This window comes from Pteropus vampyrus, unplaced genomic scaffold (assembly GCF_000151845.1).
Source record: "Pteropus vampyrus isolate Shadow unplaced genomic scaffold, Pvam_2.0 Scaffold81, whole genome shotgun sequence".
Lineage (NCBI taxonomy): Eukaryota > Metazoa > Chordata > Mammalia > Chiroptera > Pteropodidae > Pteropus > Pteropus vampyrus.
This window is the reverse complement of record NW_011888862.1, coordinates 8,219,310-8,243,166: the sequence shown is the minus strand read 5'-3', so window position 1 is coordinate 8,243,166 and position 23,857 is coordinate 8,219,310. Positions and strand designations below refer to the sequence as shown.

Below are 23,857 nucleotides of genomic sequence, written 5' to 3'. Positions count from 1 at the left end.
ACTTGAAGAAATAATGATGGAAAACTTCCCTAACCTGGGAAGGAAATAGATATACAACCCCAGGAAGCTCAGAGAGTCCCCAAAACCAGGAACCCAAAAAGGCCCACAGTAAGACACATCATAATTAAAATGCCAAAGGTTAAAAACATAGAATCTTAAAAGCGGCAAGAGAAAAGCAGTTAGTTAACCTCCAAGGGAGCACCCATAAGACTGGCAGCTGATTTCTCAAAAGAAACTATGCAGTGCAGAAGGGCTTGGCACAAAATATTCAACGTGATGGAAACCCAGGATCTACAACCAAGAATACTTTATCCAGCAAAGCTGTCATTTAGAGTTGAAGGACAGATAAAGAGCTTCCCAGAAAAAAATAAGCTAAAGGAATTTATCATCACCAAGCCAATATTACAGGAAATGTTGAAGGGACTTCTTTAAGGAGAAAAAACATGTATCAGAAACATAAAGAATGGTAATAACTACATTCCTATTAACAAGTACCTCAAATGGAAAAGAAGTGCTCCAACAAAAGATAGGGAAGCGGAATGGATAAGAAAACAAAACCCCTACATATGCTGCCTACAAGAGAGTCCACTTCAGACTAAAAGACACACACAGACTAAAAGGAAGGGGATGGAAAAAGATATTGCCTTGATGGACCTACAGGGTATTGCGCTGAATGAAATGGGTCAGATAGAGAAAGGCAAATATGATTACATGTGCATGTGGAATCTAAAGAACAAAGTAAACAACAAAAAATTGAACTAAACTCATAGGTACAGAGAATATTTTGAGGGCTACTAGATGGAAGGGGAGTTGAGGGGACGGTGGGGAAAAAAAGAGGAATTAAGAGGTACAAATGGATAGTTGCAGAATAGACATGGAGATGTAGAGTAGCATGTAGATGTAGAGTGAAGATGGTTAATGTAATAGGTAAGGGAGAAGAGGAATACTACATTTAGTTGGGTGATCACTGCAAGTTATGTGGATCTCTGATCACTGTTATACAACTGAAACTGGTATGTTATTGTATGCCAACTATAATTGAAAAAAAATACTCATTGAATTGTAATGCAAATATGAGCAACTAATTGTCTATTTCAATAAAGCCGGAAAAAAAATTTTTTTTCTAAGAGGCAGGCAGACATTTCTAAGTAACCAGATTCTCTCACAATAGATTTTATAACTTTGAGGAAAAAATGGATTGTGGATTTAAATATAAAATGTAAAACTATAAGAGTTTTAGATTTTAGAAATAGGAGAAATTTTTCAGGACAGTGGGTTAAGTGATGAGTTCTTAGATCAGACACCAAAGCACAATCCATAAAAGGAAAAAAAATAAATTGGACTTCATCAAAATTCCAAACTTTTACTCTATGAAAAAGATCCTGTTAGAGGGATGAAAAGACAAGCTGCAGATTGAGTGAAAACATTTCCAAACCTGTATTTGATGCAAGACTTGTATCTGGAATATATTATAAACTCACAAAACTTAACAGTAGCAAAGACAATCCAATTAGAAATTGGAAAAAAGAGATGAACAAACGTTTCACCAAAGAGGAGTTATGGATAGCAAATAAGCATATGAAAAGATGTCAACATGCTTAATTGTCAGGAGAATGAAAAAACAATGAGATATCACTACATGACTATTAGAACAGTCGGAATAAAAAATAATGGAAATACCAAATGTTGGTGAGGATGTGAGAATACTGGATCTCCATACATTGCTGGTGGGAACGTGAAATGATATAGCCCTTCTGAAAAGTAGTTTGGTCATATATTTTTTTATTAAATTTGTTGGAGCATCATTGGTTAGTTATATAGTTTTCAAGTGTAGAGTTCAATAATACATTATCTGTATATTGCATTTTGTGTTCACCACTCTATGTGGTGATGGAAGGATATTTGACTTTGGCCATTTCTTAAACTAAATATACACTTATTATACGACCCAGCAGTCGTATTCTTGGACATTTTTCTCAGAGAAATGAAAATGTATGTCCACACAGAGTCTGTCACCAATGTTCATAGCGTCTTTATTTGTAATATCCAAAAGTTAGAAACAAAATATCCTTCAATGGATGAATGGTTAAACAAGCTGTGGTGCATCTATATCATTGATACACCCAGCAACTGAAAGGAATGAATTATTCATACACGCAGCAACTTGGATGAATCTCAAAGGAATATAGTGAGTGAAAAAAGGTTATATATTATGTGACTGCATTTATATAACATTCTTGAAATGACAAAATTGTAAAAATGGAGACTACATTAGAGGTTGCTAAGGTTAGAAAGAGTGGAGGGGGGAGGTGGGTGTGGTTATAAGTGGAGCAACATACAGGATCCTGGTAGTGAAGAAATATTCATTGTCTTTACTGTGGTGGTAGATACAGGAACATATACATGTGATAAAATATGTTACGCGCACACACACACACACATGAGAATGTGTAAAACCAGTGAGATCTGAATAAGGTTTGGGCATTGTACCAGTATACATTTGCTGGTTTGGACGAACTTATGTTAGCTGTAACCCCTGGGATAAGAATACATGGGACCTCTCTGTACCATTTTTGTAACTTTCTGTGAACCTATAAACATTTCTAATTTTTTTTTTAAGCCTACAGCACCTGATATTCCTAGGTGGTCTCCCATCCAAGTACTAACCAGGCCCAACCCTGCTTAGCTTCCAAGATTAGACGAGATCAGGCGTGTTCAGGGTGGCATGGCTGTAGTCATCATTTCTAATTTAAAAAATTAAGAAAAAAGTCAGAAAGCATTAGATAAAATTCAATATCTATTTTCAATTAAAAACAGTGAAATGGAAATAAAAGAGTGTGTCCCTAATATTAAAAAATATTTCAGACCAACAGCAAGCATCAAGCTTGAAGGGGACATATTATAGGTAATCTCATTAAAACTGTGCCTGCCGTTTTCACCTCTATTTTACATTCTGGAAGAGTTTGCTAATGCAACTAGACAAAATCAAAGAGTATTTAAAAGAAGGATAAAAGATTACTATTCATAGGTGATATATATAATCCTCTGCTTAGATAATCTAAGGAAACCACTAAAAATGTTTGCTAAAACTAATAGTATAATAAGGTAGTAAACAAAATCTATTAGGAAATCAATAAATAGCTTTCCTAGTTAGAAATGATAATGGAAAAATTTCATTCAAAATAGCAGTAAAAGTATGGAATGTCTGGAAATAAACATAATAAGCAAAGGGCAGGAACTAAATGAAACTCGGTTATATTAAATAATTTGAATAAATCAAGAGAAAAGCTATGGTTCTTTAAATTACTTTCATAGGATTTGAGAGGTTTTTTTCCTTTTTATTTTTAAGAATTGAGAGTAACTTTTCCTTCTGTCTTGAATGAATGTTCCCAGATTTTTAGGTTTTTATTTCTTTAGGTTTCATTTTATAGCTTATCTGAACAATTAATACTAATAATTTTTAGTAAAGTGATCTTTTTAATAGTATATATGTTTAATACATATGCAGCTAGAATTAATCATGGAGCTGTAATTAGAAACTATATTTCTGATTACTTTTGCAGAAATGTCTTGCTGCCAGATTTTGTTTATACCTATGATAATTTTTAAATATATACATATTTTTTTTAATGAATGACTAGTTTAGATGTATTTTCCTAAGTAAATTCAACTCCAAACTTGTCCAAACACTTTGGGTTAAGATGCAGTTGAAGTATGGTGGTTACCAGAGGAGAAGGGGGTGGGGGTAGGATGAAGATGTTAAAGGGGGTCACATATGGTGATGGAAGAAGACTAGACTTTGGGTGGTGAGCACACAGTGCAATATACAGATGATGTATTTTAGAATTGTATACCTGAAACTTATGTTATTGCCAATGTTACCCTCAATAAATTTAATTTTCAAAAAAGGTACAGTTGATACGACACAGGAATTTTGTTTGGATATTAAGCTCTGATTTATTGTGTATTTGATCAAGTCTCATTCTGTCTCATTTCACGTCCAAACTATTGTTTCTGTCTTCTTTTTGTTCATAAGGATATTTGTAAGACTGTATGAGTTTAATTATTTTAAGTGGTTATTAGTTAACAATTATGTTATTAATAATGTATATTGGGTTCAGTTCTGCAAACATTTCAATAACACTTGTTTTACCAGTGAGGAAACAGAGGTTTTGGTAATTTTGCCACAGTCACATAGCTTGGGCTTTGAAGCCCAGCATGATGATGTATCTGTTTTAGATAGAAGGGCTTTATTAAGCCTCTGGAAACTGGAAGAAATCATTGGACTTGTTCCTGAGACTCTTAAATTAGCCAGCCCAAGTAATGCAGTAAACAGTTATCTAGTGCCCAGAGTTTTAGCCATAGGAATGGAAGCGGACCCATTAGGGTAAGGAACTCATCAGAATCCCCTCAAATATTTGTATTTATCATTTCTTGTGGCAAGTTGAGCAGGAGGAAAGAGAAGTTAACACTTACTGAACACTCAACATGGTTAGCATACTGAACTTTACCACAACCTTCGGTATAACTAGTATCCAAATCTTGTGGATTAGTAAACTGAGACTCAAGTTAAATAATACATCTATAGTAAAGGACAAAACCAGGTTTTGAAACTTGATATGTCAGGCTCCAAAGCCCATGATCTTTACACTGTGATTTCCCAGACTGTCTAATCACAGAAATCATCTAAGGTGACTGTTTAAAAAATGAAATACTGAGCCATGGGGCTTCTGGAACTTCTGATTCATTTTCAGTTTGGGGTAAGGCCAGGTAATGTATCATTAACAGGAACCTCAGGTTATTCTGATCATCAGGCAGTTTTGGGAAATACTACCAACTCCATGAGTACTGAGAGGTGGGATTTGAAGGTATTAGGAGAGCAGGAATAGGGCTGGGAGTAGAAAGAGGAGCTTAAAAAAAAAGCTGACACTTTATTAGTTATTAATACTAGCAAAATGAGAATAGTAAGATTGGATTGTGGAAATTATAAAATTGCTTTAGGTTTCTTAATCTGCACCAAAAAAACCCACAATGTTTTGTTTTATTTTTATTAGTACTTCTTTTTCAGGTGACAACATTTGTACAATCTGTTCCCTGGCATTATCTTTGCTTACGCTTGGGTACAAAGGCATCACTGAAGGATGAAGATAAAACTGTGTTTTTGATGCAGAAGAGAAAGAGGGACTTAGAAATAACATAAAAACAGCTTTAAATAAATACAGAATCAGTAATTTCCATGGGTGTAAAAACCCCACAAAATCTTAACTTTAATCCTTAAAGTCACAGGATTATAACATTTCCAAGCTGGAAGAGCTCTTAGATATCCACATGTTTTATGCATGAAGAAAACCACAACTCAGAGAGGCTTAAGGGCTTGCCCATAGTTAGTGGCAGATTTTCACATCCATCCTAGCTAAAGTTTCATTGAACTCATGGATTGCATATAAGTACCAGACAATAGTGACTTTTCCAAGGCCACAGTGCTTTTAGAAATTTGTAGTAAATCATGTTTACCTTACATTTCCTACTTTGTTTATCTAATTTTATGGTTTTTTTAAAATTGTCTCGAGAATATAAATACATTTAAAGGAGTCTCTTTTAGAAGATCATGCAGTCTGAAATATTATAACTGATTAATGATATGTTAGAAAAATTAACTATTACCTTCTTTGAATAGTGTATTTAACAAATGGACACTTTCAGAACATGTGTTAAGGAAGAACTCTAGTTTCTCCAGCATAGCTAAATGCCTATGCATGAATTCTAACAGTAATTATGACAGCATTTCAGCATAGTAGTATGAGCTTTGGATACAGACTTGGGTTAAATTATCTGCAAATTTACTAGCTCTGTGATCTTGGACAAGTTATTAAACCTCAACCTAATATTTTTTCTTCTCTACTATACATAATAACATACCTCATGGTTTATTAATGATTAATTGGGATTAAACAAGGGAATATGTGTAACATGGCTAACACTATACCTTCACAAAAAAATAATAAGCATTGCATAAATGCTAGCTGTTATTACTTATTCCTTGGGCTAGTAGTTATTTAGAAGAATATTAATTTCTGAATGAGTGTTTTATTTCCGTATTCAATTTTTTATCGTAATCAGAAAATATCTGCAATTCTTGCTTTTAAGAATTTTGGATTTACTTTGTAGCCTAGAATACAGTCAGTCTTTATAACTTTTCACAGTTATACTTGAAAAGAGCCCATATTTTTTTACATTATAAAATTTAGTAGCTACCTATTCTAATATAAATTATTTCATATGCTTTGTCCTTATTTTGTTCATTATGCTAGTTGATATTAGTGTGCTAAAATTTTTCCTTCCATTTGGTTTCCATTTATTTCGTATTATAGTCCCCAAAATATTTTATGTTTCGTGGCTAGGTTAGTCTGTGATTAAATGTTCAACACTATTTTGCGTTGTTTTTTTTTAATGACTTATTTGAGAAAACACATGCTAATGGTAGAAAATCCGAAAAATAGAGAAACATACACAGAAGGAAATAAACATCTTTACTGTTACTATGAAATATCGTTAAAAGGTTTAAATGTGACTACGAGTAAGGGCTTTAGAATCAGATTCGGGTTTGAATTTAGGTTCTGCTTATTACCTTAGACAGGATATTAGACTTTTTCATTTATTCAACAAATATTTATTAAGCATCTACTATGTGCCAGGCATTTTTCTAGGGGCTGAGGACACTGCTTAAAAAGATTAACATACTGATCTTGGCTTAATTTTTTCATTTGTAAATTAGTGATAATATCTTGTAGAGCTGTTAGAAGCATCAGAGATGATGTATAATATTTAGCACTTGCCTGGTGCATGGTAATTGCTCAGTAAATGATAGCAATTATTGCCACTACATATATATTATATATGCTAAGTACTAATTATGTTTTTAGTCCAAATCAAATGACCTTTTAATCGGCTTAAGGTTTTTGCCTCACAGTTTAGTTTTGGCCTTAATATTACAAAAACTTTCTTTTTCTTTGTGCTTTTCTATACTTATGTGTTTGGTTTGGGGTTCTCTGTAAAGCAGCAGTGATTGTGTGGGTTTTTTAACCTTTTAAAAAATATAACCTACGACTCTTAAAATTTGTATTATCAAACATTTCAAACACATACCAGAGTAGAGAATAGTATAATGAACCACAATATTCCCATAACCCAGCCTCAAAGATTATCAGTTTATGGCCAATCTTGTTTCATCTGTACACCCCCACCGTCCATGCACACATACTCCCTTTCTTACCCTCTCTGGCTCCACTGGATTATTTTGAAGCTAATTCTAGATGCATCAGTTGAGAAGGAAATATTTACATTTATATTTCTTAAAACAAAGATTTTTTAAAACAATTACCACACCATCATCACTCATAAAGACATTCAATAATTATGTAATAGCATCAAATATCCAATATGACCCTTGATTTTAATTAAGTACTTTAAACTTTACATTTCTTACATTATTACTTTTGGAATGATTTCTCTTTAAGTTCTTTATTATTATTATTATTATTATTTTTATTCTGCCATATGGATTGCTTTGTTTGAGGAAGTTCGAAAATATCGAAGAAAGAATTATGGAGCTGGAAAGACCTGGGTTTGAATCTTGCTTCTGCCATTCACTAATTAACTTTACTGAGCTTTTATTTCCTCATCTGTAAAATAGGGATAATTATATCTACTTCATGTTCTTAGGATTGAATGTGATGCTTGTGTAAAGTAGTATTCACAGTCTTTGCCAATTATTATCTTCTAGTGATTTGGACTGCAATAAATAAAATTTTCAGTTATTGTATGATTTTTTCAAAACATTGCAAAATTTATGTTTATTAGCTAATTACTAAAATAGTAGTTTTCAAATATCCTTTTAGGAAAGACAGAGAATTCAGAACTTTGTTTCTCCCTTCTTCTACTACTTCTTTTATTTTGAGTCCACATTAATTTAGCCTGAGGTTACAAACCTTACCTTTAACTTTCTAAAGTTTTATATTATTTATATACTTATATCAACATTTATTCTTCATTATTGACCCTTTCTTTTTTAGTGGGGTTATCTGTTCAGTTATTTCAAGATATTAAGTTGGTGTCAATATACTTCACCAGTTCTTGCCTTCCTTAATATTCTTGAGTTCTTATTTTGATTCTCTTTTAATGGTCTAGGACACACCTTTGAACAATTTATGAAAAAAGATACTACCAGGATGATGAAATTTTTTAAGACTTTACAGATCTAAGAATAATTTCCTGTGACCTTTGTACATAAAAAACTAGGACAAGGTATAAAATCCTTAGATCATAACTTTTCCCTTTCAACTCTCTGTAAATCATTATTTCATTATCTTCTGGCATTTTATTGTTACAGAGGAAAAATCTGAGGTCAATCTGATTTTAGTTCCTTTGAAAATAACCTATTTTTTTCTGCTTGTATGCTTGTAGGATTATATCTTTATCCTTGAAATTTAAAAACATTTGCCAGGACATGTCTTGGTGTTGATGATCTCTGTTGAACCTCTCAGTCTCCAGTCTCAGGTATTTTTTTTCAGAACTGGAAAGTTTTCTTATACTTTTGATTAATTAAACTGCTCTGTTTTTTTTCTTTAGGAACATCTGTTATTCATAGATTATTTCTATGTCTGTCCTCCATAGTTTTTAAATCTTTTCTTTCATCTTTTTTTTTTTCATTTACTCAAGTTTGTCCTCTGTGGCTTGGATTCCGTTTTCTGCGGTGTCAATGCTAATACTTGCTATTCACAATGCAGATTTAATTTTGACTACCGTGTTTTCTTTTCTTTATTCTTATCTCAACATACTCTTGTTTCATAAGCAGAATTCCCCTTAAGGGTACACTCCAAAAAACATGAGGTGGATTCAGGCCTAAAACGTATCTATTTTCTAAGGCCACAACCATTGGACCAGAAGGGGAAAAAAAAAGAATAAAAGCTTCTGAAAGGGCCCTCTAAAACTTCAAAATGAAGGTATAACCAGAGGTCATTCCTACCCTAGTCTAGAAAATAGAACAGACTTGAGTACTAGCAGGCCTTTAGTTGCTAGTGGAATAGCAAAGCAGGCAGAAGGGCACCTTAACTAGAAAAATGGATTTTTTTAATACATTGTTTTTTCTCTTTATAAAAATGATATATAATAAATGCCTATACTTTTGAAAATACAGTACAAAGAAGAAAGTCCTATGACCCAGGTAATTACCAATAAGATTTTATATGTTTTGCCAGTTACATGCACACATGTTGGGAGGGGGTACAAAATTGGGGTCATACTGTGTAGTGTTGTATCCTTTTTAATTTAATATATTGCAAGCATATTTTTGCATCATTTTTCTTTGAGGCCCTGATTTTAACCATTGCATAGTATTCCTACATATGAATAGATGTATTATGATTTATTTAACCAGTCTCCTGTTGGTCATTTAGATTGTTTTCTATTTTTCAGTATAATGAGTATGATGAATATCACTGTACATAAGTCTTTATGCACATCTCTGATATTTCCTTAGGATAAATGAGGAGCTGATTCTTAATCCTGTCACATTGGTAAGGATTATATACATTCCTTATTAAGAATATAAAATGCTTGTTTCTTATTGTTTCAATGTGATTGCATAGAAGATTCTTTGGATTCCAAACAATTTGATGATATCTTAACCGAAGTTTGAGAGAGGTCTCTAATGCCTCATCCTCAGTACCTTCATGAAACTCCTATCACATATGCTTTGGGCAGGAAAACCACTGCTGATATCAGGGAGTTTGGAAGGCAAACATACTGGTGGAAACTTGAGAGCGGTAAAAAAAAAAAAAAAGAAAGAAAGGTGGTCCTTGCTTGTTCCTACAACCCGGGTCTCCAAATTAATACACTTGAGTCTGGACCCTTTCTTTTCCTACTTACTTCCTCTTATTTCGGGCTGTTCTCTGTGAGGAATTCTTTTCTCCCAATGTCCATATGTACATTTCATTCCTAGGTAGGAAGATGTCAGTACATGGTATGTCCTAAGTTAACGGCAGCATTTGAAAAATCACAGATCATTTTTTTTTTTAGTCCTAGTACACTTGTACATGATGATCTCTGCTGGACTGAAAGCATTTTTTAAAATTTATATTTCATTCAAAGATATCAAACAGCAGCCTGTAAATGAGCATTGTTGTAACATGCTATTACAACAAAACAATCTGTTTAGAGGGATTGCTTAAAGTGAAACTTTTAAATTAGGAAAATGTTCTTATTTTTAACGTTTCAGAATTTTTCCTTATAATACTTGGGGATACTTTAGAAATCCTGAAGCCCTGGTTCAGAATTACTGATTTGAATCGTTCATCCTCTTTAAACCAGGAAGATGATGTTAAGTGATAGTTTTATACCACATTAGAAGTTATTTTGAAAGCAATTCCTGCTGAAACTCAAGCTAACAATCTCCTTTATCTGATTTGTTCAGATGAGACCCATGTTGTACGTTATCTAATTTTTGACTTTTACACATTTCAGACTAACAGAGTAAAGCATGATTAGCATTTTCTAACCTTTTCCAGTATTTCACATAATATTTGCATATGTACAACCTGCCAAGCTCTACAGTTTTTTGGCTAGAAGGCATTATGGTGGGATGAGAGAGGATAAATACATTTGCCTCTCTTTTAAACTATTCTTTTTTTGTCTGTACTCATTCTTTAGCCACATTGTATAAAAATATACCACACATGTGAATGATCTGTTCTACCCTGCTTGACAGGAAATTGGCTGTAGTAAGTGGTGAAACAGGTTATCCCAACACTCTCCTGTACTTTATTACATTTAGAGGTTAACTGTAGAAATGTAAATGTTATAAGTCAATTGAGGCAAAAGGGGGCACGAGTAAGTAACATTTACTGAGCATCTACTGGCCCTTGGTGGATTCTTTTAATTACAACATCCCTGGGAGATAGATATTATATGCATATTACAAATGAAGAAACTGAGACTCAAACTCTAGCTTACCTAAGGTCAGGTATCTACAGCAATAAGTGACAGACCTGGGTTTTAAACCTGGTGCTAGCCAGATTCAGACCACATGTTTTCTCTGTTTCTTAAAATTAGAGAAATAAGTTTTCTTGCTTAATAGTTACTATTCCTTGAACTTTTGGAACTATAGACATTGAAATATTGAGTCAGACTGAGGTTCCACGTAACCTAGTCTCTAGTGAAGCCAGAGGTTTGAAAGAGAAACTTCTTAGCTGCAGGAATAATTTTGTGCTCACTTGTAATAGATAACATCTGAATCTTTGTTTTGTTGAAAAGGTTGTTGAAGTAAAGGTGCTTTTTGGGTAGATTTTTGTAAATCTCCACTGGTATGTAGGATAACATGGGCTTTCATATTTTCCTGCTTTAAAATTAAATTGTTCAAAATTTTAAATTTTTGCTAAACTCAAAGGAAGTAAATAGTTTTGCAAAAACAGCATGAAATACCTTTAGATCGTGTTTCACTTAATTTTTTCTTAGATTGCTTTGTTAGTATATTACCATTAGTTGGGTGAGAAGTTCAGAAAAGCAAATATATTGTAAACTTTATGGATCACATGAAGCTGAAAATAGTGAAGAGGCTGACTGGCAGATTTGCAATCCAATCTATAGAGGATCAGAACTGGAAAAAGATGAAACAAAAATTTAAAATAAGGCTTTATTCATGAGACTATGAATAGGAAACTTAGTTTAATTCACTTATGTGCTGTGGACATTCCAAAAATAATGTATCTGTGAACTGCATTGATAAGTTGTTATCCGGGACAAAGGAGGTGACATACCCTTTGCTTTGGTCATATCAAGGTTGGGGTGTTAATTGCATGCAATTCTGTATACTGCCCTTTAAGATGAATTGGGTGCATGCTCAGAAAAGAAGATAGTCTCATCTGTCTGAAAGGAATGTTCAAAGGAACTGGAGCTATCTAGAAAAAGAACAGATTTGGGTGGTTTATAGTCATAGCTGTAGATTTACTTCCTGTGATTCTGCAGATATAGTACAGGCAAGTTAGTCATCACATATTAGGAATCCTCTTAAAGGGAATTTGTGGCTGAAGAAAGTTATTTTATAATAAAGAATTTTATCTAGCAGCCATTGTTTTTCTTGTGATGGTATAGCAGGCTGCCTGCTGAAGTAATACATTCCTGTCCTGATAGTATTCAAATATAGATGAGAATGGAATAGAAAGAACTGAAGCATATGATGTATATTTAGAACAGAAGACTTTCACGATCCCTTACCAATCTTAAACTTTTTTTCGATTCTAAGATCAAAAGGACTTTATGGAGTATTATTTTATTCTTACAAAGCTATCTCACCTTAATAATAGTAGTTTGCATTTGTACAGCTCTTTATCGTTTTTAGAGGCAAGTATCCTTATTTTGAATAGATAAAGTAATAGAGTAGGAGAAACTGAATTGCCCAAAAACATAAAGCTTATAAGTGGCAGACCTAGGACTCTATCCCTAGTCCACCAATTCCAAGTTTAGTGCTGTTTCTACTATACCAGTTTGCCTTAAAAGTAAATTATAAGTTGTGATTCTTGCTTTACATACACTGAAAATTGCGAGGAGCAGATGGTTCTCAAATTATATTCCCGCGGAAAATGTAAGTGTAGCTGAGGTTAGACTATGAATTATAAAAGCCATTGAGCAGATCTGTGTTATAGAGAGAACTCTGTGTACACTTAATGAGAAAATCTAGTTTGGGTTACTAGATGAATGATGGTACCATTTACTAAGATAGCAAATACATGAGAAGTAGCAGATTGGTGAGCCACAGAGGGAGTGATCGAATTGAATTTTGGACATAATTAAAATAGCTAACATTGATTGTTCACTAAGCCAGGCACTGTGCTTAGGGTTTTATATCATTTATCTCATTTAGTCTTAACAACTCTCTGAAGATAAGACTTTGATCTCCACCCCATATGAAGAAACTAAAGCTTACATAGTTTAAATAACTTGTCCAAGGCTTCATAATTAGTGAAAGAAAAGAACTTTGATCTAGGTGTCTGACTCCAAAGGCAGTGTTCTTAAGAGCTAGTTTAAAGTTTGTCTGGGAGATTGGAATAAAAATGATCAGTATTCAGTTGAACAGATAGTTGTGTGGCTTTTAGGAGAAAGATGTACCCTGGAGTTATTTGAGTCCTTGTCATGGAAGTGGACGATACTATAGCCTCTGAATGTGTCTTAGAAAAATAAAGATTTTATACTTGTTTCCCCCTTTTCTGCATTTCGGCACTATTTCTGCGCTTTGTTAATATTGTATAGGCATTCACTAACCTAGGAACATACTCTGAAGTGTTAAAATGAAAGGTGCCCTTTCTATGGGTTAGTAGACCTGTGAGATCCTCTAGGATAGGGGCCATGTTTTACTAACCTTTCGTCTCCAGCTTGGTGCCTAGAACATAGCATGAATGAAATGGAGTAACTGGACAAATGGATGGATAAATAGGAATGGGGAGAGTAGAGAGAGGAGTTCAAATTCAGAGCAGTTGCCTCATGTGGGATATGGAGTAATGGGTGGAATACCTTTTATTTTTCAGCTGATAATGCTCCAGAGATGGGTAGCTTAATTAGATCCTTGTATATTTGTTGAATTAACAAGTGGTCAGGGGCATTTAACTCCCTTTTCCAGTGAGGGAACTAGAGAAGATACTATGTGTTCCTGACTTCTGGTTTGGTTTTGTTTTGTTTTAAATTACACAAATGATACATATTCATTGTAGACATTGTAGACACATTAGAAAATTCAAATAGCAAAATCAAAACAAAATTTTAAGTTGTCTAAAATTCTACCACCCAGTGATAACTACTGTTAACATTTTGGTGTTTATCCTTGCAGAGTTTTTCCCATAGAAATATATACATTGAAACATGTATATATTTATTTAAAATGGGATCATTACAATCCATATTGTTTTGTAAACTGCTTTTTCACTTATTACATGTGACTGTCTTTCCATGTCAATAAATTTACATCTTTATCATCATTTTTAATGACTGCATAATATTGCATAATAGGGATGTACCAAATATATTTAATTCGTTTCCTATTGTTAGGAATTTAGATTTCCGATTTGGAATTCTTTTTGTAAAAAATTATGGCGAGCATCCTTGTATGTACATCTTTGCACACTTGTTCATTGTTTTTAAAAGAAGAAGTGAAATTATGGGACGTTTCAAAATTTTATGTTTCTTTTTTTTTTTTTGATGCAGGCTTAGATTGCCTTCCTGAAAGGTTGAGCTGATTTACACTTTCTCCAGCAGTATATATCTTAAGTGCTCTTTTTCCCATACCCATGTTAGCGCTGAGTGTTATTTTTTTTTTTTCTGTAAATCATTACCAATTTGAAAGGCAAAGGTATCTTTCAGTTAAATGCATTTCTTTGATTAGTACTAAGGCTGAACTCTTTTTTCCCTTATTGCTCATTTCTGTTGAGGTTCATCGTTTTTTCTTACAGGTTTGTAAAACAAAGCTCTTTATGTATCGAGGGTACCAACCCTTTGTCATATGTTGCTTTTATTTTTTTGCAATCAATTTGTCTTTTAACTTTCTTGTGTCTGGCAGAAGTTTTAAAATTTTGTGGATTCAAATGTCAAATTTTTTTCTTTATGATTTCCACTCTCCTTACCCCATAAGTATTATTCACCTATATTTTCTTCTAATACTTGCATAATTTTATTTTTTTGACATTTAAATGTTTAATCCATCTGGATTCTATTTAGATGTAGAGCTCTAGCTTAATTTTCCCCTGAAATAATTAAGCAGTTGCCCTGATTAATTATTAATGGAGTCGGAATTTAGAATGTGTTTTCCCATAGAAAGTATTATAAATGATGTTTGGTAAGGTTTAAATAAGACCATTTGTAATGCTTTTAACTATTAAAATAAACTCAAGGACTCACCTGGAAAGGTAATCATCATTTATTATATCATTTCCATGGAAAAGTGTTTTTATAGTTTAAAATAATCAATTTACATATTAACTGTTGAAGCATAACCTGTTGCAAATTGGCAACTGCATACTTATATGGTGGTTCTGTACTTCATTAGAACCCTTTAGAGGTGAAAACATTCCTATATGATTTTGTTTTGTCTGCTTTCATTTAATTTTAACTGACGTGAGATCTGTTTTGGTAACTTTCTACCTGCTGTGCTTTTCACAGAATGGACAGCAAATTATGGATGAACCTATGGGAGAGGAAGAGATTAATCCACAAACTGTAAGTAAAATATTACATCATAAGGGATAGAGATAAATCAGATACCATAAAATTTAAGTATTCTTATTTTTAAACTGAGCAAAGTAATGATTTTATGTTAGAAACTTGTTGATGCTTTCACATCAGTTTTACAAAAATGCATTGTTGAATATGCCAGTGACATTTTTAAAAACTGATAAGACTGATTTTAAGAGAATGACAAAATGAATCGATTTTATATTGTTGAAAGTTTTTCATTAGTACCTTAAAGCTTTTTTAAAAAATCAAATTAACCATAGATTTATTAGAGACAAAAAATATAAAGGTCAAACTTTAAAGAAATATTTAATATAGAAAATGAGTGTTCACCACCTCCTCATCTTTTGTTGTTGTTGTTGTTGTTTCCCTAGCCCCTAGACCAGTGTTTGGTACATAATAGACACTCATTAAATATTATATAAATGAATTAATAAATTGTCTCCCCCTGCAAGGTAACCATTGTTAGCAGCTCAGTTATTATTTTCTTTTTGTTCTGTACATAACACAATTATATTGATAGTTACAAAATACATATATTCTATAACTTGTTCTTTTCACTTAATGTCTTGAACATCTTTTATGACAGTACAATGTAGATCTACCTCTTTTAAGTGTTTGCTTAGTGTTCTATTTTATGTATGTCCTATACTTAATGTAATTAAGTTTTCCCCCCTATTTATTTTTGTAAACTGTTTCGGTAGGATATTGTTTTTGCATTTGGATCTATGATCTACTTACAATTTTAGTTACCTTCTGTGAAGTAGAAATCTTTTTTTCCAAGTAGCTAACCTGTTGTCCTAATCTCTACTTATTGAGTAAACAAAACCCACTCATTTGAGATCCTTCCTTTATCATATATAAAATTGTCATATGCCCGTTGTATTAGTTTCTTAGGGCTGCCCTACCTGTACCACCAACTGGGTGGCTTAAAACAACTAATTTATTCTCTCACAGTCCAGAAAACTAGAAATTTGAAATTAAGGAGTTGACAGCCGTGCTCTCCCTGAAGGCTCTGGGATAGGATCCTTCCTTGCTTTTTCCAGCTGTTTGTGGGGCAGTCCTTGGTATTCCTTGGCTTGTAGACACATCACTCCAATCTCTACCTCTATTGTCACATGGCATTCTCCCTGTGTGTCTCTGTGTCCATATTTTCCTCTTCTAAAGACTCCAGTCATTGTATTAGGGCCTACCTTACTTCAGTAGGACCTCATCCTAACATTATTACATCTGCAAAGGCCCTATTTTCAAATAAGATCACATTCATAGGTATCAGGGATTAGAACTTGAACATACTTTTTTAACATTTTTTCAAATTTATTTTTCAATTATAATTGAATACAATATTATATTAGTTTCAGGTGTACAACATAGTAATTAGACATTTATATACCTTACAAAGTGATCGCTCCAATAAGTCTAGTATCCATCTGACACATGTAAAGTACAGCATAGGAAATATTGAACATATCTTTTTGGAGGACACGATTCAACCCACAAAACTCCTGAATGTTTTGACTTTACATATATTTTCAATTATATACTTTTAAATAAATAATTATGTTTTTTATATGTGGCAAGGCAAGCTCTTTTACCTTTTTACTTTTCAAAGTTGTAGTATTATATATCTTCCAGATGAACTGTATAACCAATTTATCAAATACTCCTGAAAAATTAATTGGGATTTTTATTAGAATTGCATTAAATTTAGAGATTAACTTGAAAAAAAAAATTATTTTAATAATATTGAGTCTTCACATCCAAGAACATTATTTCTTCTGATATTCTTTTATATCCTTTATCAAAATTTTATGGTTTCTTATATAGTTTTGTATATTTCTTATTAAGGTAATTCATGGATAGTTTGTAGTTTTATGTTGTGAGAGGGATTCTTTTTCTGCTATGGTTATTGCTAGTATATAAAAAAAATTGTATGTTTCTATATACTTTTTAACATCTTGGGAAAATTAATATTTTAGAAACCAAACAAGTTGTTAAGAACATTATGTTAGTTATGGAAGAGTGAGATTATTGCACTCTTCTTCTTAAAACTCTTCAATAGTTTTGTGCATCCCTTTTTAAATTTTTCCCTCAAATAAAATCCAAACTCTGCAATGTTACCTACCAGGCCCTGCATAGTAAGACCTTTGCACACTTCCCCATATCCTCTCCAGCCAAACACCTACTACCCTCTACTAAAAATCCAATCACTCAAATATATCAGGTTCTCTTTTGCTCCTGGGCCTTCATAGGTGATATTCCCTCTCCCAGAATTCTTTTCCCTTACCACCCCCCAAATAATTAATTCCTGATCATCCTTCAGGTCCAAGTTTTGATATCACTTCAGCCGAGATGTTGTCCCGATAAAACTATCACTTCCATTTCCACCTTGAATTAAATGTTTTTCCTTTGTGCTACCACAGCAGCCTGTGCATACTCTAAATGGCAACAGTGTACTAGATTCCATTGCTTATTTATTTGTTTATATTCCCAACTAAACTGTGAGCTGCATGAGGCAGCGACCATGTCTGACTTATTCCTTGTTTTATGTCCAGCACTCCAGTAAGTGCTCGTTACTTAAATGAATGCATAAATTAAGTTTGGGCTAGCACAGAGACCTGAGCATGGGGCTTAGTGCCCAAGGCTGCCTTCAGATTTGGTCTAGATTTCTGTACATTCCAAACCACTTGAGTCATTTTACTTCATTAGTCTATAGTATGTTTTTATTGGCATTTAAGCAAGTATAAAAACAATCAACAAGTGTTAATATTGATTTTTCTGCTACCAGCTACCTTTTTTCTTTATGTAGTGATTCCTTTAGAAGGAAAACCTTCAAATTTTTTATTCTCTCTAGTCTAAAATCAAAGCATTTTCCATTGTGATATTATATGGCTCACACTTTCCCTCAGAGCGCTCACAACATTAGTAACATTTACATCTCAAAGAAAACTGCATTCTAGAGATAGGTTGAATAGGTGCAGGACAAAGATATTACCAGCAATGTAGGTAAACTTGTTGAGTAGATCATTCCAGATTATAGGAATTAGATTTAAATATAAAATAAAGATCTAATATTTACTATTTCTTTAATGGTATTAAATCCAAAAGATTGTCAAAATAATATGTTAGCCTTGTACTTTAAAATTGTATTTGCCTTTAATGTACAGTAAAAGTTTTCATTTTATTAGTTATTTTAAATAGTGAAAGTTAAGATATGGCATTAGTTATGTTTGATGCATAACAAATTACCCCAAATTTAGTGGCTTAAAATAATGTACACTTATTATCTCACAGTTTCTGTGGGCCAGGAATCTGTGCACAGCTTAACTGGTTTTGTGGATCAAGGTCTCTCACAGACTGCAATCATGGAGTTGGCCAGAGGTAGAGTCTCATCTGAACTTTGGCTGGAGAAGGATCTGCTTCCAAGCTCACATGTTTGTTGGCCCAGATTCCTGGCCCATAGGAACTACGAGATGATAATTGTATGTATGGAGCTTGTCAACTGGTAGGCTTTCTTGTAGGTTGATTGGCCCTTTTTCCATGGGCTAGAATGCAAAGTGTAATGATTAGCCAGTTTTGACCATGACAAAACCGTAGAATAAATGGAGAATAACAAGAGAGAAGAAACCTGGGTTTCTTATTGACCTAATGAAATAACAACACTGCTTCATAACCTACCCTCTTACCTGTGGACTGCTCTGCGAGAGATAAATAGGCACTTATCTTGTTTGAGCCATTGCATTTTGAGGATTTTTTGTTAAGGCAGCTTAGTCTGTACTCTGACTACATCTAATCATTCATTAACAAAGTAGTTAATGAATATCTGTTAGGTGCCAAGAACTCTGTTAGGTTGTTGGAAACACAAAAGCATGTAAGGGAATCTTGCAGTTTTAAAATGGCAAAATAAAGCTGTTTTTGTCCTCTTCTCCTCTAGGAAAGTGTCACCCAAAACAGTAAGGAGAATAAGAAACAAATGTGGTCTTTGAAATTAGACTTCTGTAATTTGAACCACAATATATAAATATGAAAAGCGGATAAAAGAGTCATAACAAGAGGAAGTTATAGGACATAAATGCTTTTAGAGGAGTATATCAGCAGGAAGTAGGCCTTATTCATGGCCCCCATAGCCCCAGAAGAGCTCAAGAATGAGGTCACCAGGTACTATGGAAAGTGGAAATATGGCATGGGGCTGAAAACAGAGATTGGTCACATTGGTCTATATTAAAGAGCCTTCACTCTCTCCTCTCTCCTACCCCTGGAAGAGACGGAAGTTATCTCATGGAGAACAGGGAACCAGAGAGGCTCCACACATGCAGAGCTGTAGGCATAGTAAGAAGTGGGGTGAGCCACTGGGCTGGAAATAGGGAGATCAAGTGAAAGCCTACTAGTGAATGGTGGAGCTGCCCCTATGATATCTCTTGAACATGTCTCCTGGTTTCTGTTTGCAGTAGGGCCATTTTATTCTGGCTGGATTTTTCTCTTTTTTGAACTTCATCTCTTCCTCTTTCCCCTTTATCCTTTGCCCTGCAGTCTGCCTCCTTCCCATATTCTACATCTGCTTCCATCTTCTGCAATTTTAATGCTGTTTTCCTTTTCCTTGGCTTTCTAAAGGCTCGATCCTTTCTTGTCTTTACACACCTGAAATAAAAACTTTTATTTCTTCCATGTATCTCATAAAACACAAGAAAATTTAATTAAATTGGTTCATACCAGAATATACCAGTCACCACCTTCCCCCATCTTCTTCCCCTAGGAACATTTGCATATTAATCCATATTTATGTATAATTAGCTGAATTTCTCGTCAGTTAACTTTCTCCAGCCAGTGTCTTGTTCTCCCTTCCCTGCTGGAGAGACTTATTTTTAGCCTTTATTTTAATGGGGCTGGGGAGAAAGACTGTCTTCATAGCAGAAGGCAGAGTGCTGTATAGCACCTCAAGCCAGTATATCTTCCTGGACTCCAGAATTGTCCATTCTTTGTCAGCTGGCCAGAGAACTCCATGCTCTACATGATCCATGCTGAAGAAATAGGGAGTCTTGACTGTTAATTCTCCATAGTCATCCAAGAATCATTAAAGAGTTTCTTGCTTAGTAGGGAAATAATTCTCTTTATAGCTCTTGTAGTACCAGGTGAAGATTGTTCTGAGGCTTGAGAATTAAAGGAGCTAAATAAGTACCTAGCACAAAGTAAGAGCCCTGTGAGTGTTAATTTTCCTCTTACTTCCAGAGGCTGGTCCTGCTCTCTCAGACTATTCACAAGGGATAAAGCAGACTCTGTAGAAACTAGGGGAGAATCCAGTAATTTTGTGGCTGACAATAGCCCTGGCCACAGACAAAATTGTGAAATGATTTGACTTTCTCTTAACTTGGTCCTTTGACTCTTCTGTTCCCTTTAACCATTTATTTCTAATAACCATGCATACATTAATTGCTCATAACATCAACTTTGTAAACATTATATTACTATAGTCCTAAACATTATATTTATCAACTCAGTCTTTGTAGCTCTTGTATCATAGTCACATGCATGATAGTCAAGAATTAGAGAAAGTTTATTAAAAGTAATGATAAAAAATGGTTTAAAAAGATAAAGTGAAGATAGATCGTAGACGGCCGTAAATGCTGGGTTAAAGAACAGCACCCCTATGGAAGACAGGCACCAGCAGTGCTCTCTTCTTTTCATATCTCCTAAAGTCATGATGGGCCTTTAGCAGTGGTTTCTTCTAACTTCTGTGCATGCCATTATTCCAGTTACTGTTCATATAGTAACCCTAAGGCTGCAGTAATATGTATGATGGCCTTCACAGTATCCAGGGAATTTCACCAATTCCCAGTTGTCCACTGGTTTCCTCCATTTTTGTGAAACTTGCATTTGAAGATCCAAAGTGATACTCATAGTCATGAGTCCAGCACACACCTATACACCTCTTACTGTCATTATAGGTCAAACACTAAATTAACTACAGAAAGAGAAGCACTAGCAGAGTTGACAGTCAATAGTGAAGAACCCACTAAACACAGGAAAGTACAGTAGAGTGCTCATTGGCAGAGAACAGCTGACTGGTACATTTATGACACTTATTGACTAATTGTGTAAAGTATTGTCTGTTCTAGCTCTCATTGGCTGAGAGTATCTTTTAGAACTCAGAGTATGGGAAAAATATACTCTAGTAGATTTAAGTATATACGACTAGGGAAAATATTTCTGAGATAAATAGCATTGTAATTAGCACTGCATATTAGTACTAAATGGAATATGTGTATAATAGGCAAAATTTCCAAGTGTGTAAGGTTTTCTTGTGCTACATTTTTTTGCTCTTTCAGGGTTATTTTTTTTTTTCTTTCCTAGTGTCCCTTTCCCCTACACCTAATTGCTTTTTAAAAAACTAAAAACCCCTTTTTGTATCATGGCTCGCCTAACTCATATGGTGCCTCTGATCCAAAATTGCTTTCCTCTGCTCTAGTCTGTTCATCACAATACCTATTTTTTCAGTTTAAGTGATCTTATCCATAATTGGAAAGAGATCAAACTGATTTACATTCTGTTCAAGTATGAATATTTTACTGAGTCAACCTGAAATACTGGCATATTGAAAGTTGTAGCCCCTTTACCTAAATGAGTCTTTTAATTTAAACCATGTTAGACAAACATGACTAAGTAAAAAGAACTCTAAGCTAAGCAGGAAAAATGTGTGGATAGGAAGATGAGCAATACCACCTAGGGTGTATTGCTGCTTACTGCAAGATTCTACCTGGGACATTGGTGCTGCTGTCCCCTCGCCCTTTCTCTATATTCATGGGAGATATTGCAAATGGAGCATAGCATGCTTTCCATTGAGACAAGGCCTTAGAAGCAATCCCTCTCGGTGCTATTTGGTTCAAGTTGATCATGAAACTTATTTCTCATCTCTGATTTAAAAACCTTAGAACCTTAGTACTTTATAATATTATCTGCTGATGGATGTGTGCTAGAGAATAATTCTCCAGTACTTAAATGGAAACCATTTAGTGTCTGAAAAATTGAATGAGCCATATAAAAAAATGTATCCAAAGGAATTGGTTAAGAACATGTTAATTTTAAGTTTTTGTCATAGAGGTTAATTTTTCTCCAGCAGGATTCAGCCATCATGGAGTCATGAAGATGATTGATAATTGGATTTGACCAGGGTTTGACCAGGGTTTGGGTTTTGCCAAATAAATGTATGGTGTAGAACAGTGTTCTGGAACAATGCTGAGCTGTCTTCCTTCAAGGTTTTATCAAAAGGTATAGCACCTTCTGGTTTCTGACCTAAGTCAGCCACTGGCCATACATATAACACGCTCCTTTCCCAGGTAGAATTGCCTGGTTATACTCCTACCAACATCACAGCCATTCTGTCTTCCAAACTGTGAACTTGGGCAGCACATTCCTTAACTTCTCCCTAAGCCTCAGTTTCTTCATGTGCAGTATGGGTAATAGTAGTTACCTCATTGTAGTGAGAATTAACTGAAATAAGTAAAGCACAGTGCTTAGAACATAGTAGTATCTTAAATGATATTGTTAGAATTTACTTGAAAGAAAATATATTAATAAATGAGAATTCAAATAAAGAAATGAAGGTCTCAGTGAAAGAAGCTAGAAAAAGAACTATAAAGTAGATCTATAAAAAGCAAGAGGAAGGAATTAAATATAAATTCCAAAATAGGTGAATTAGAAAACAGGAAAAAAAAAACTCAATGTACAGCATTAGGAAAGCAAAACAGGATATAACCACAGATAGGAAGGAGATTAAAACATCATAACAACTAAAGTATTTACAGATGAAATGATATAATGTCTGGGATTTGCTTCAAAATAATTAAGTATGGGAGTGGGGGGAAGTGTGTTGCAAGATTGGCCATGAGTTGATAATTGTTAAAGCTGAGTGCTGGATACATAAGTGTTTGCTATACTGTTCTGTCTACTTTTAGGTATGCTTGAAATTTTTCTTAAGTTTAAAAAATATAATAGAATACTAAGTGTAGCTCTATACTAATATGAAAGTTTTGCTGAAATATGTGGTTTTCTAGGAAAGTCTAAATGATATTATTTAGGAAGGGATAGAAAAACTGAGTAGACCAATAGCAAGGGAAAATTTAAGTTAGTAAAGAACGAGTACCACCACATTCTCCCCGCCCCTGCTCCCCCACCACTCCTGCAATTCCAGTGCTAGGCCGAGTGATTTGGCAGGAGAAATCTTTGAAACTGTCAAGAAATAGATCATTCCTGTGGTCTTTAAATTGTTCCAAAGCATAGAGAAAATTTTCATTGCCTTCTGGTTTGTTTTATAAAGTTAGCATAGCCCTGAAAATGAAAGTTAACATAGGAAAGGAAACTATGCTAAAACCTAATTTATGAATATAGATGCAAAAATCCTTAAAAATTTACAAATCTAATATAGACTTTTATTAAAACAAATTTTTTCTCAGAAATACAAGCATATTAAGACATCTATTGATCTAAGTTATCAAAGCAGTAGGTCAAAAGAGAAACACTAAGTGACCATATTAATAGATAATAAAAAGGCATTTTATAAAAATTGAATATTCATTCCACTTTCAGTAAA

At 33.8% G+C, this 23,857-nt stretch overlaps 1 protein-coding gene and 1 pseudogene across 6 annotated transcripts in view; one reads left to right on the top strand and one right to left on the bottom strand.

Moving 5' to 3' along the window:
* The window catches only part of RPS6KA3 (ribosomal protein S6 kinase A3), a 98,696-nt gene that overhangs the window by 14,626 nt on the left and 60,213 nt on the right, over positions 1-23,857 (top strand). For 2 of the 6 annotated variants that reach the window (XM_023532341.1, XM_011363032.2), the window contains exons 2-4: positions 8,464-8,556; positions 9,475-9,575; positions 15,202-15,258. In XM_023532341.1, the coding sequence (XP_023388109.1) occupies positions 15,217-15,258 (42 nt within the window). In that variant the 5' untranslated portion in view covers positions 8,464-8,556; positions 9,475-9,575; positions 15,202-15,216. The remainder of the gene's footprint in view (positions 1-8,463; positions 8,557-9,474; positions 9,576-15,201; positions 15,259-23,857) is intronic. The other 4 variants (XM_023532342.1, XM_023532340.1, XM_011363033.2 and 1 more) reach the window with 3 other exon arrangements.
* Positions 2,619-2,737, bottom strand: LOC111741772 (annotated as a pseudogene).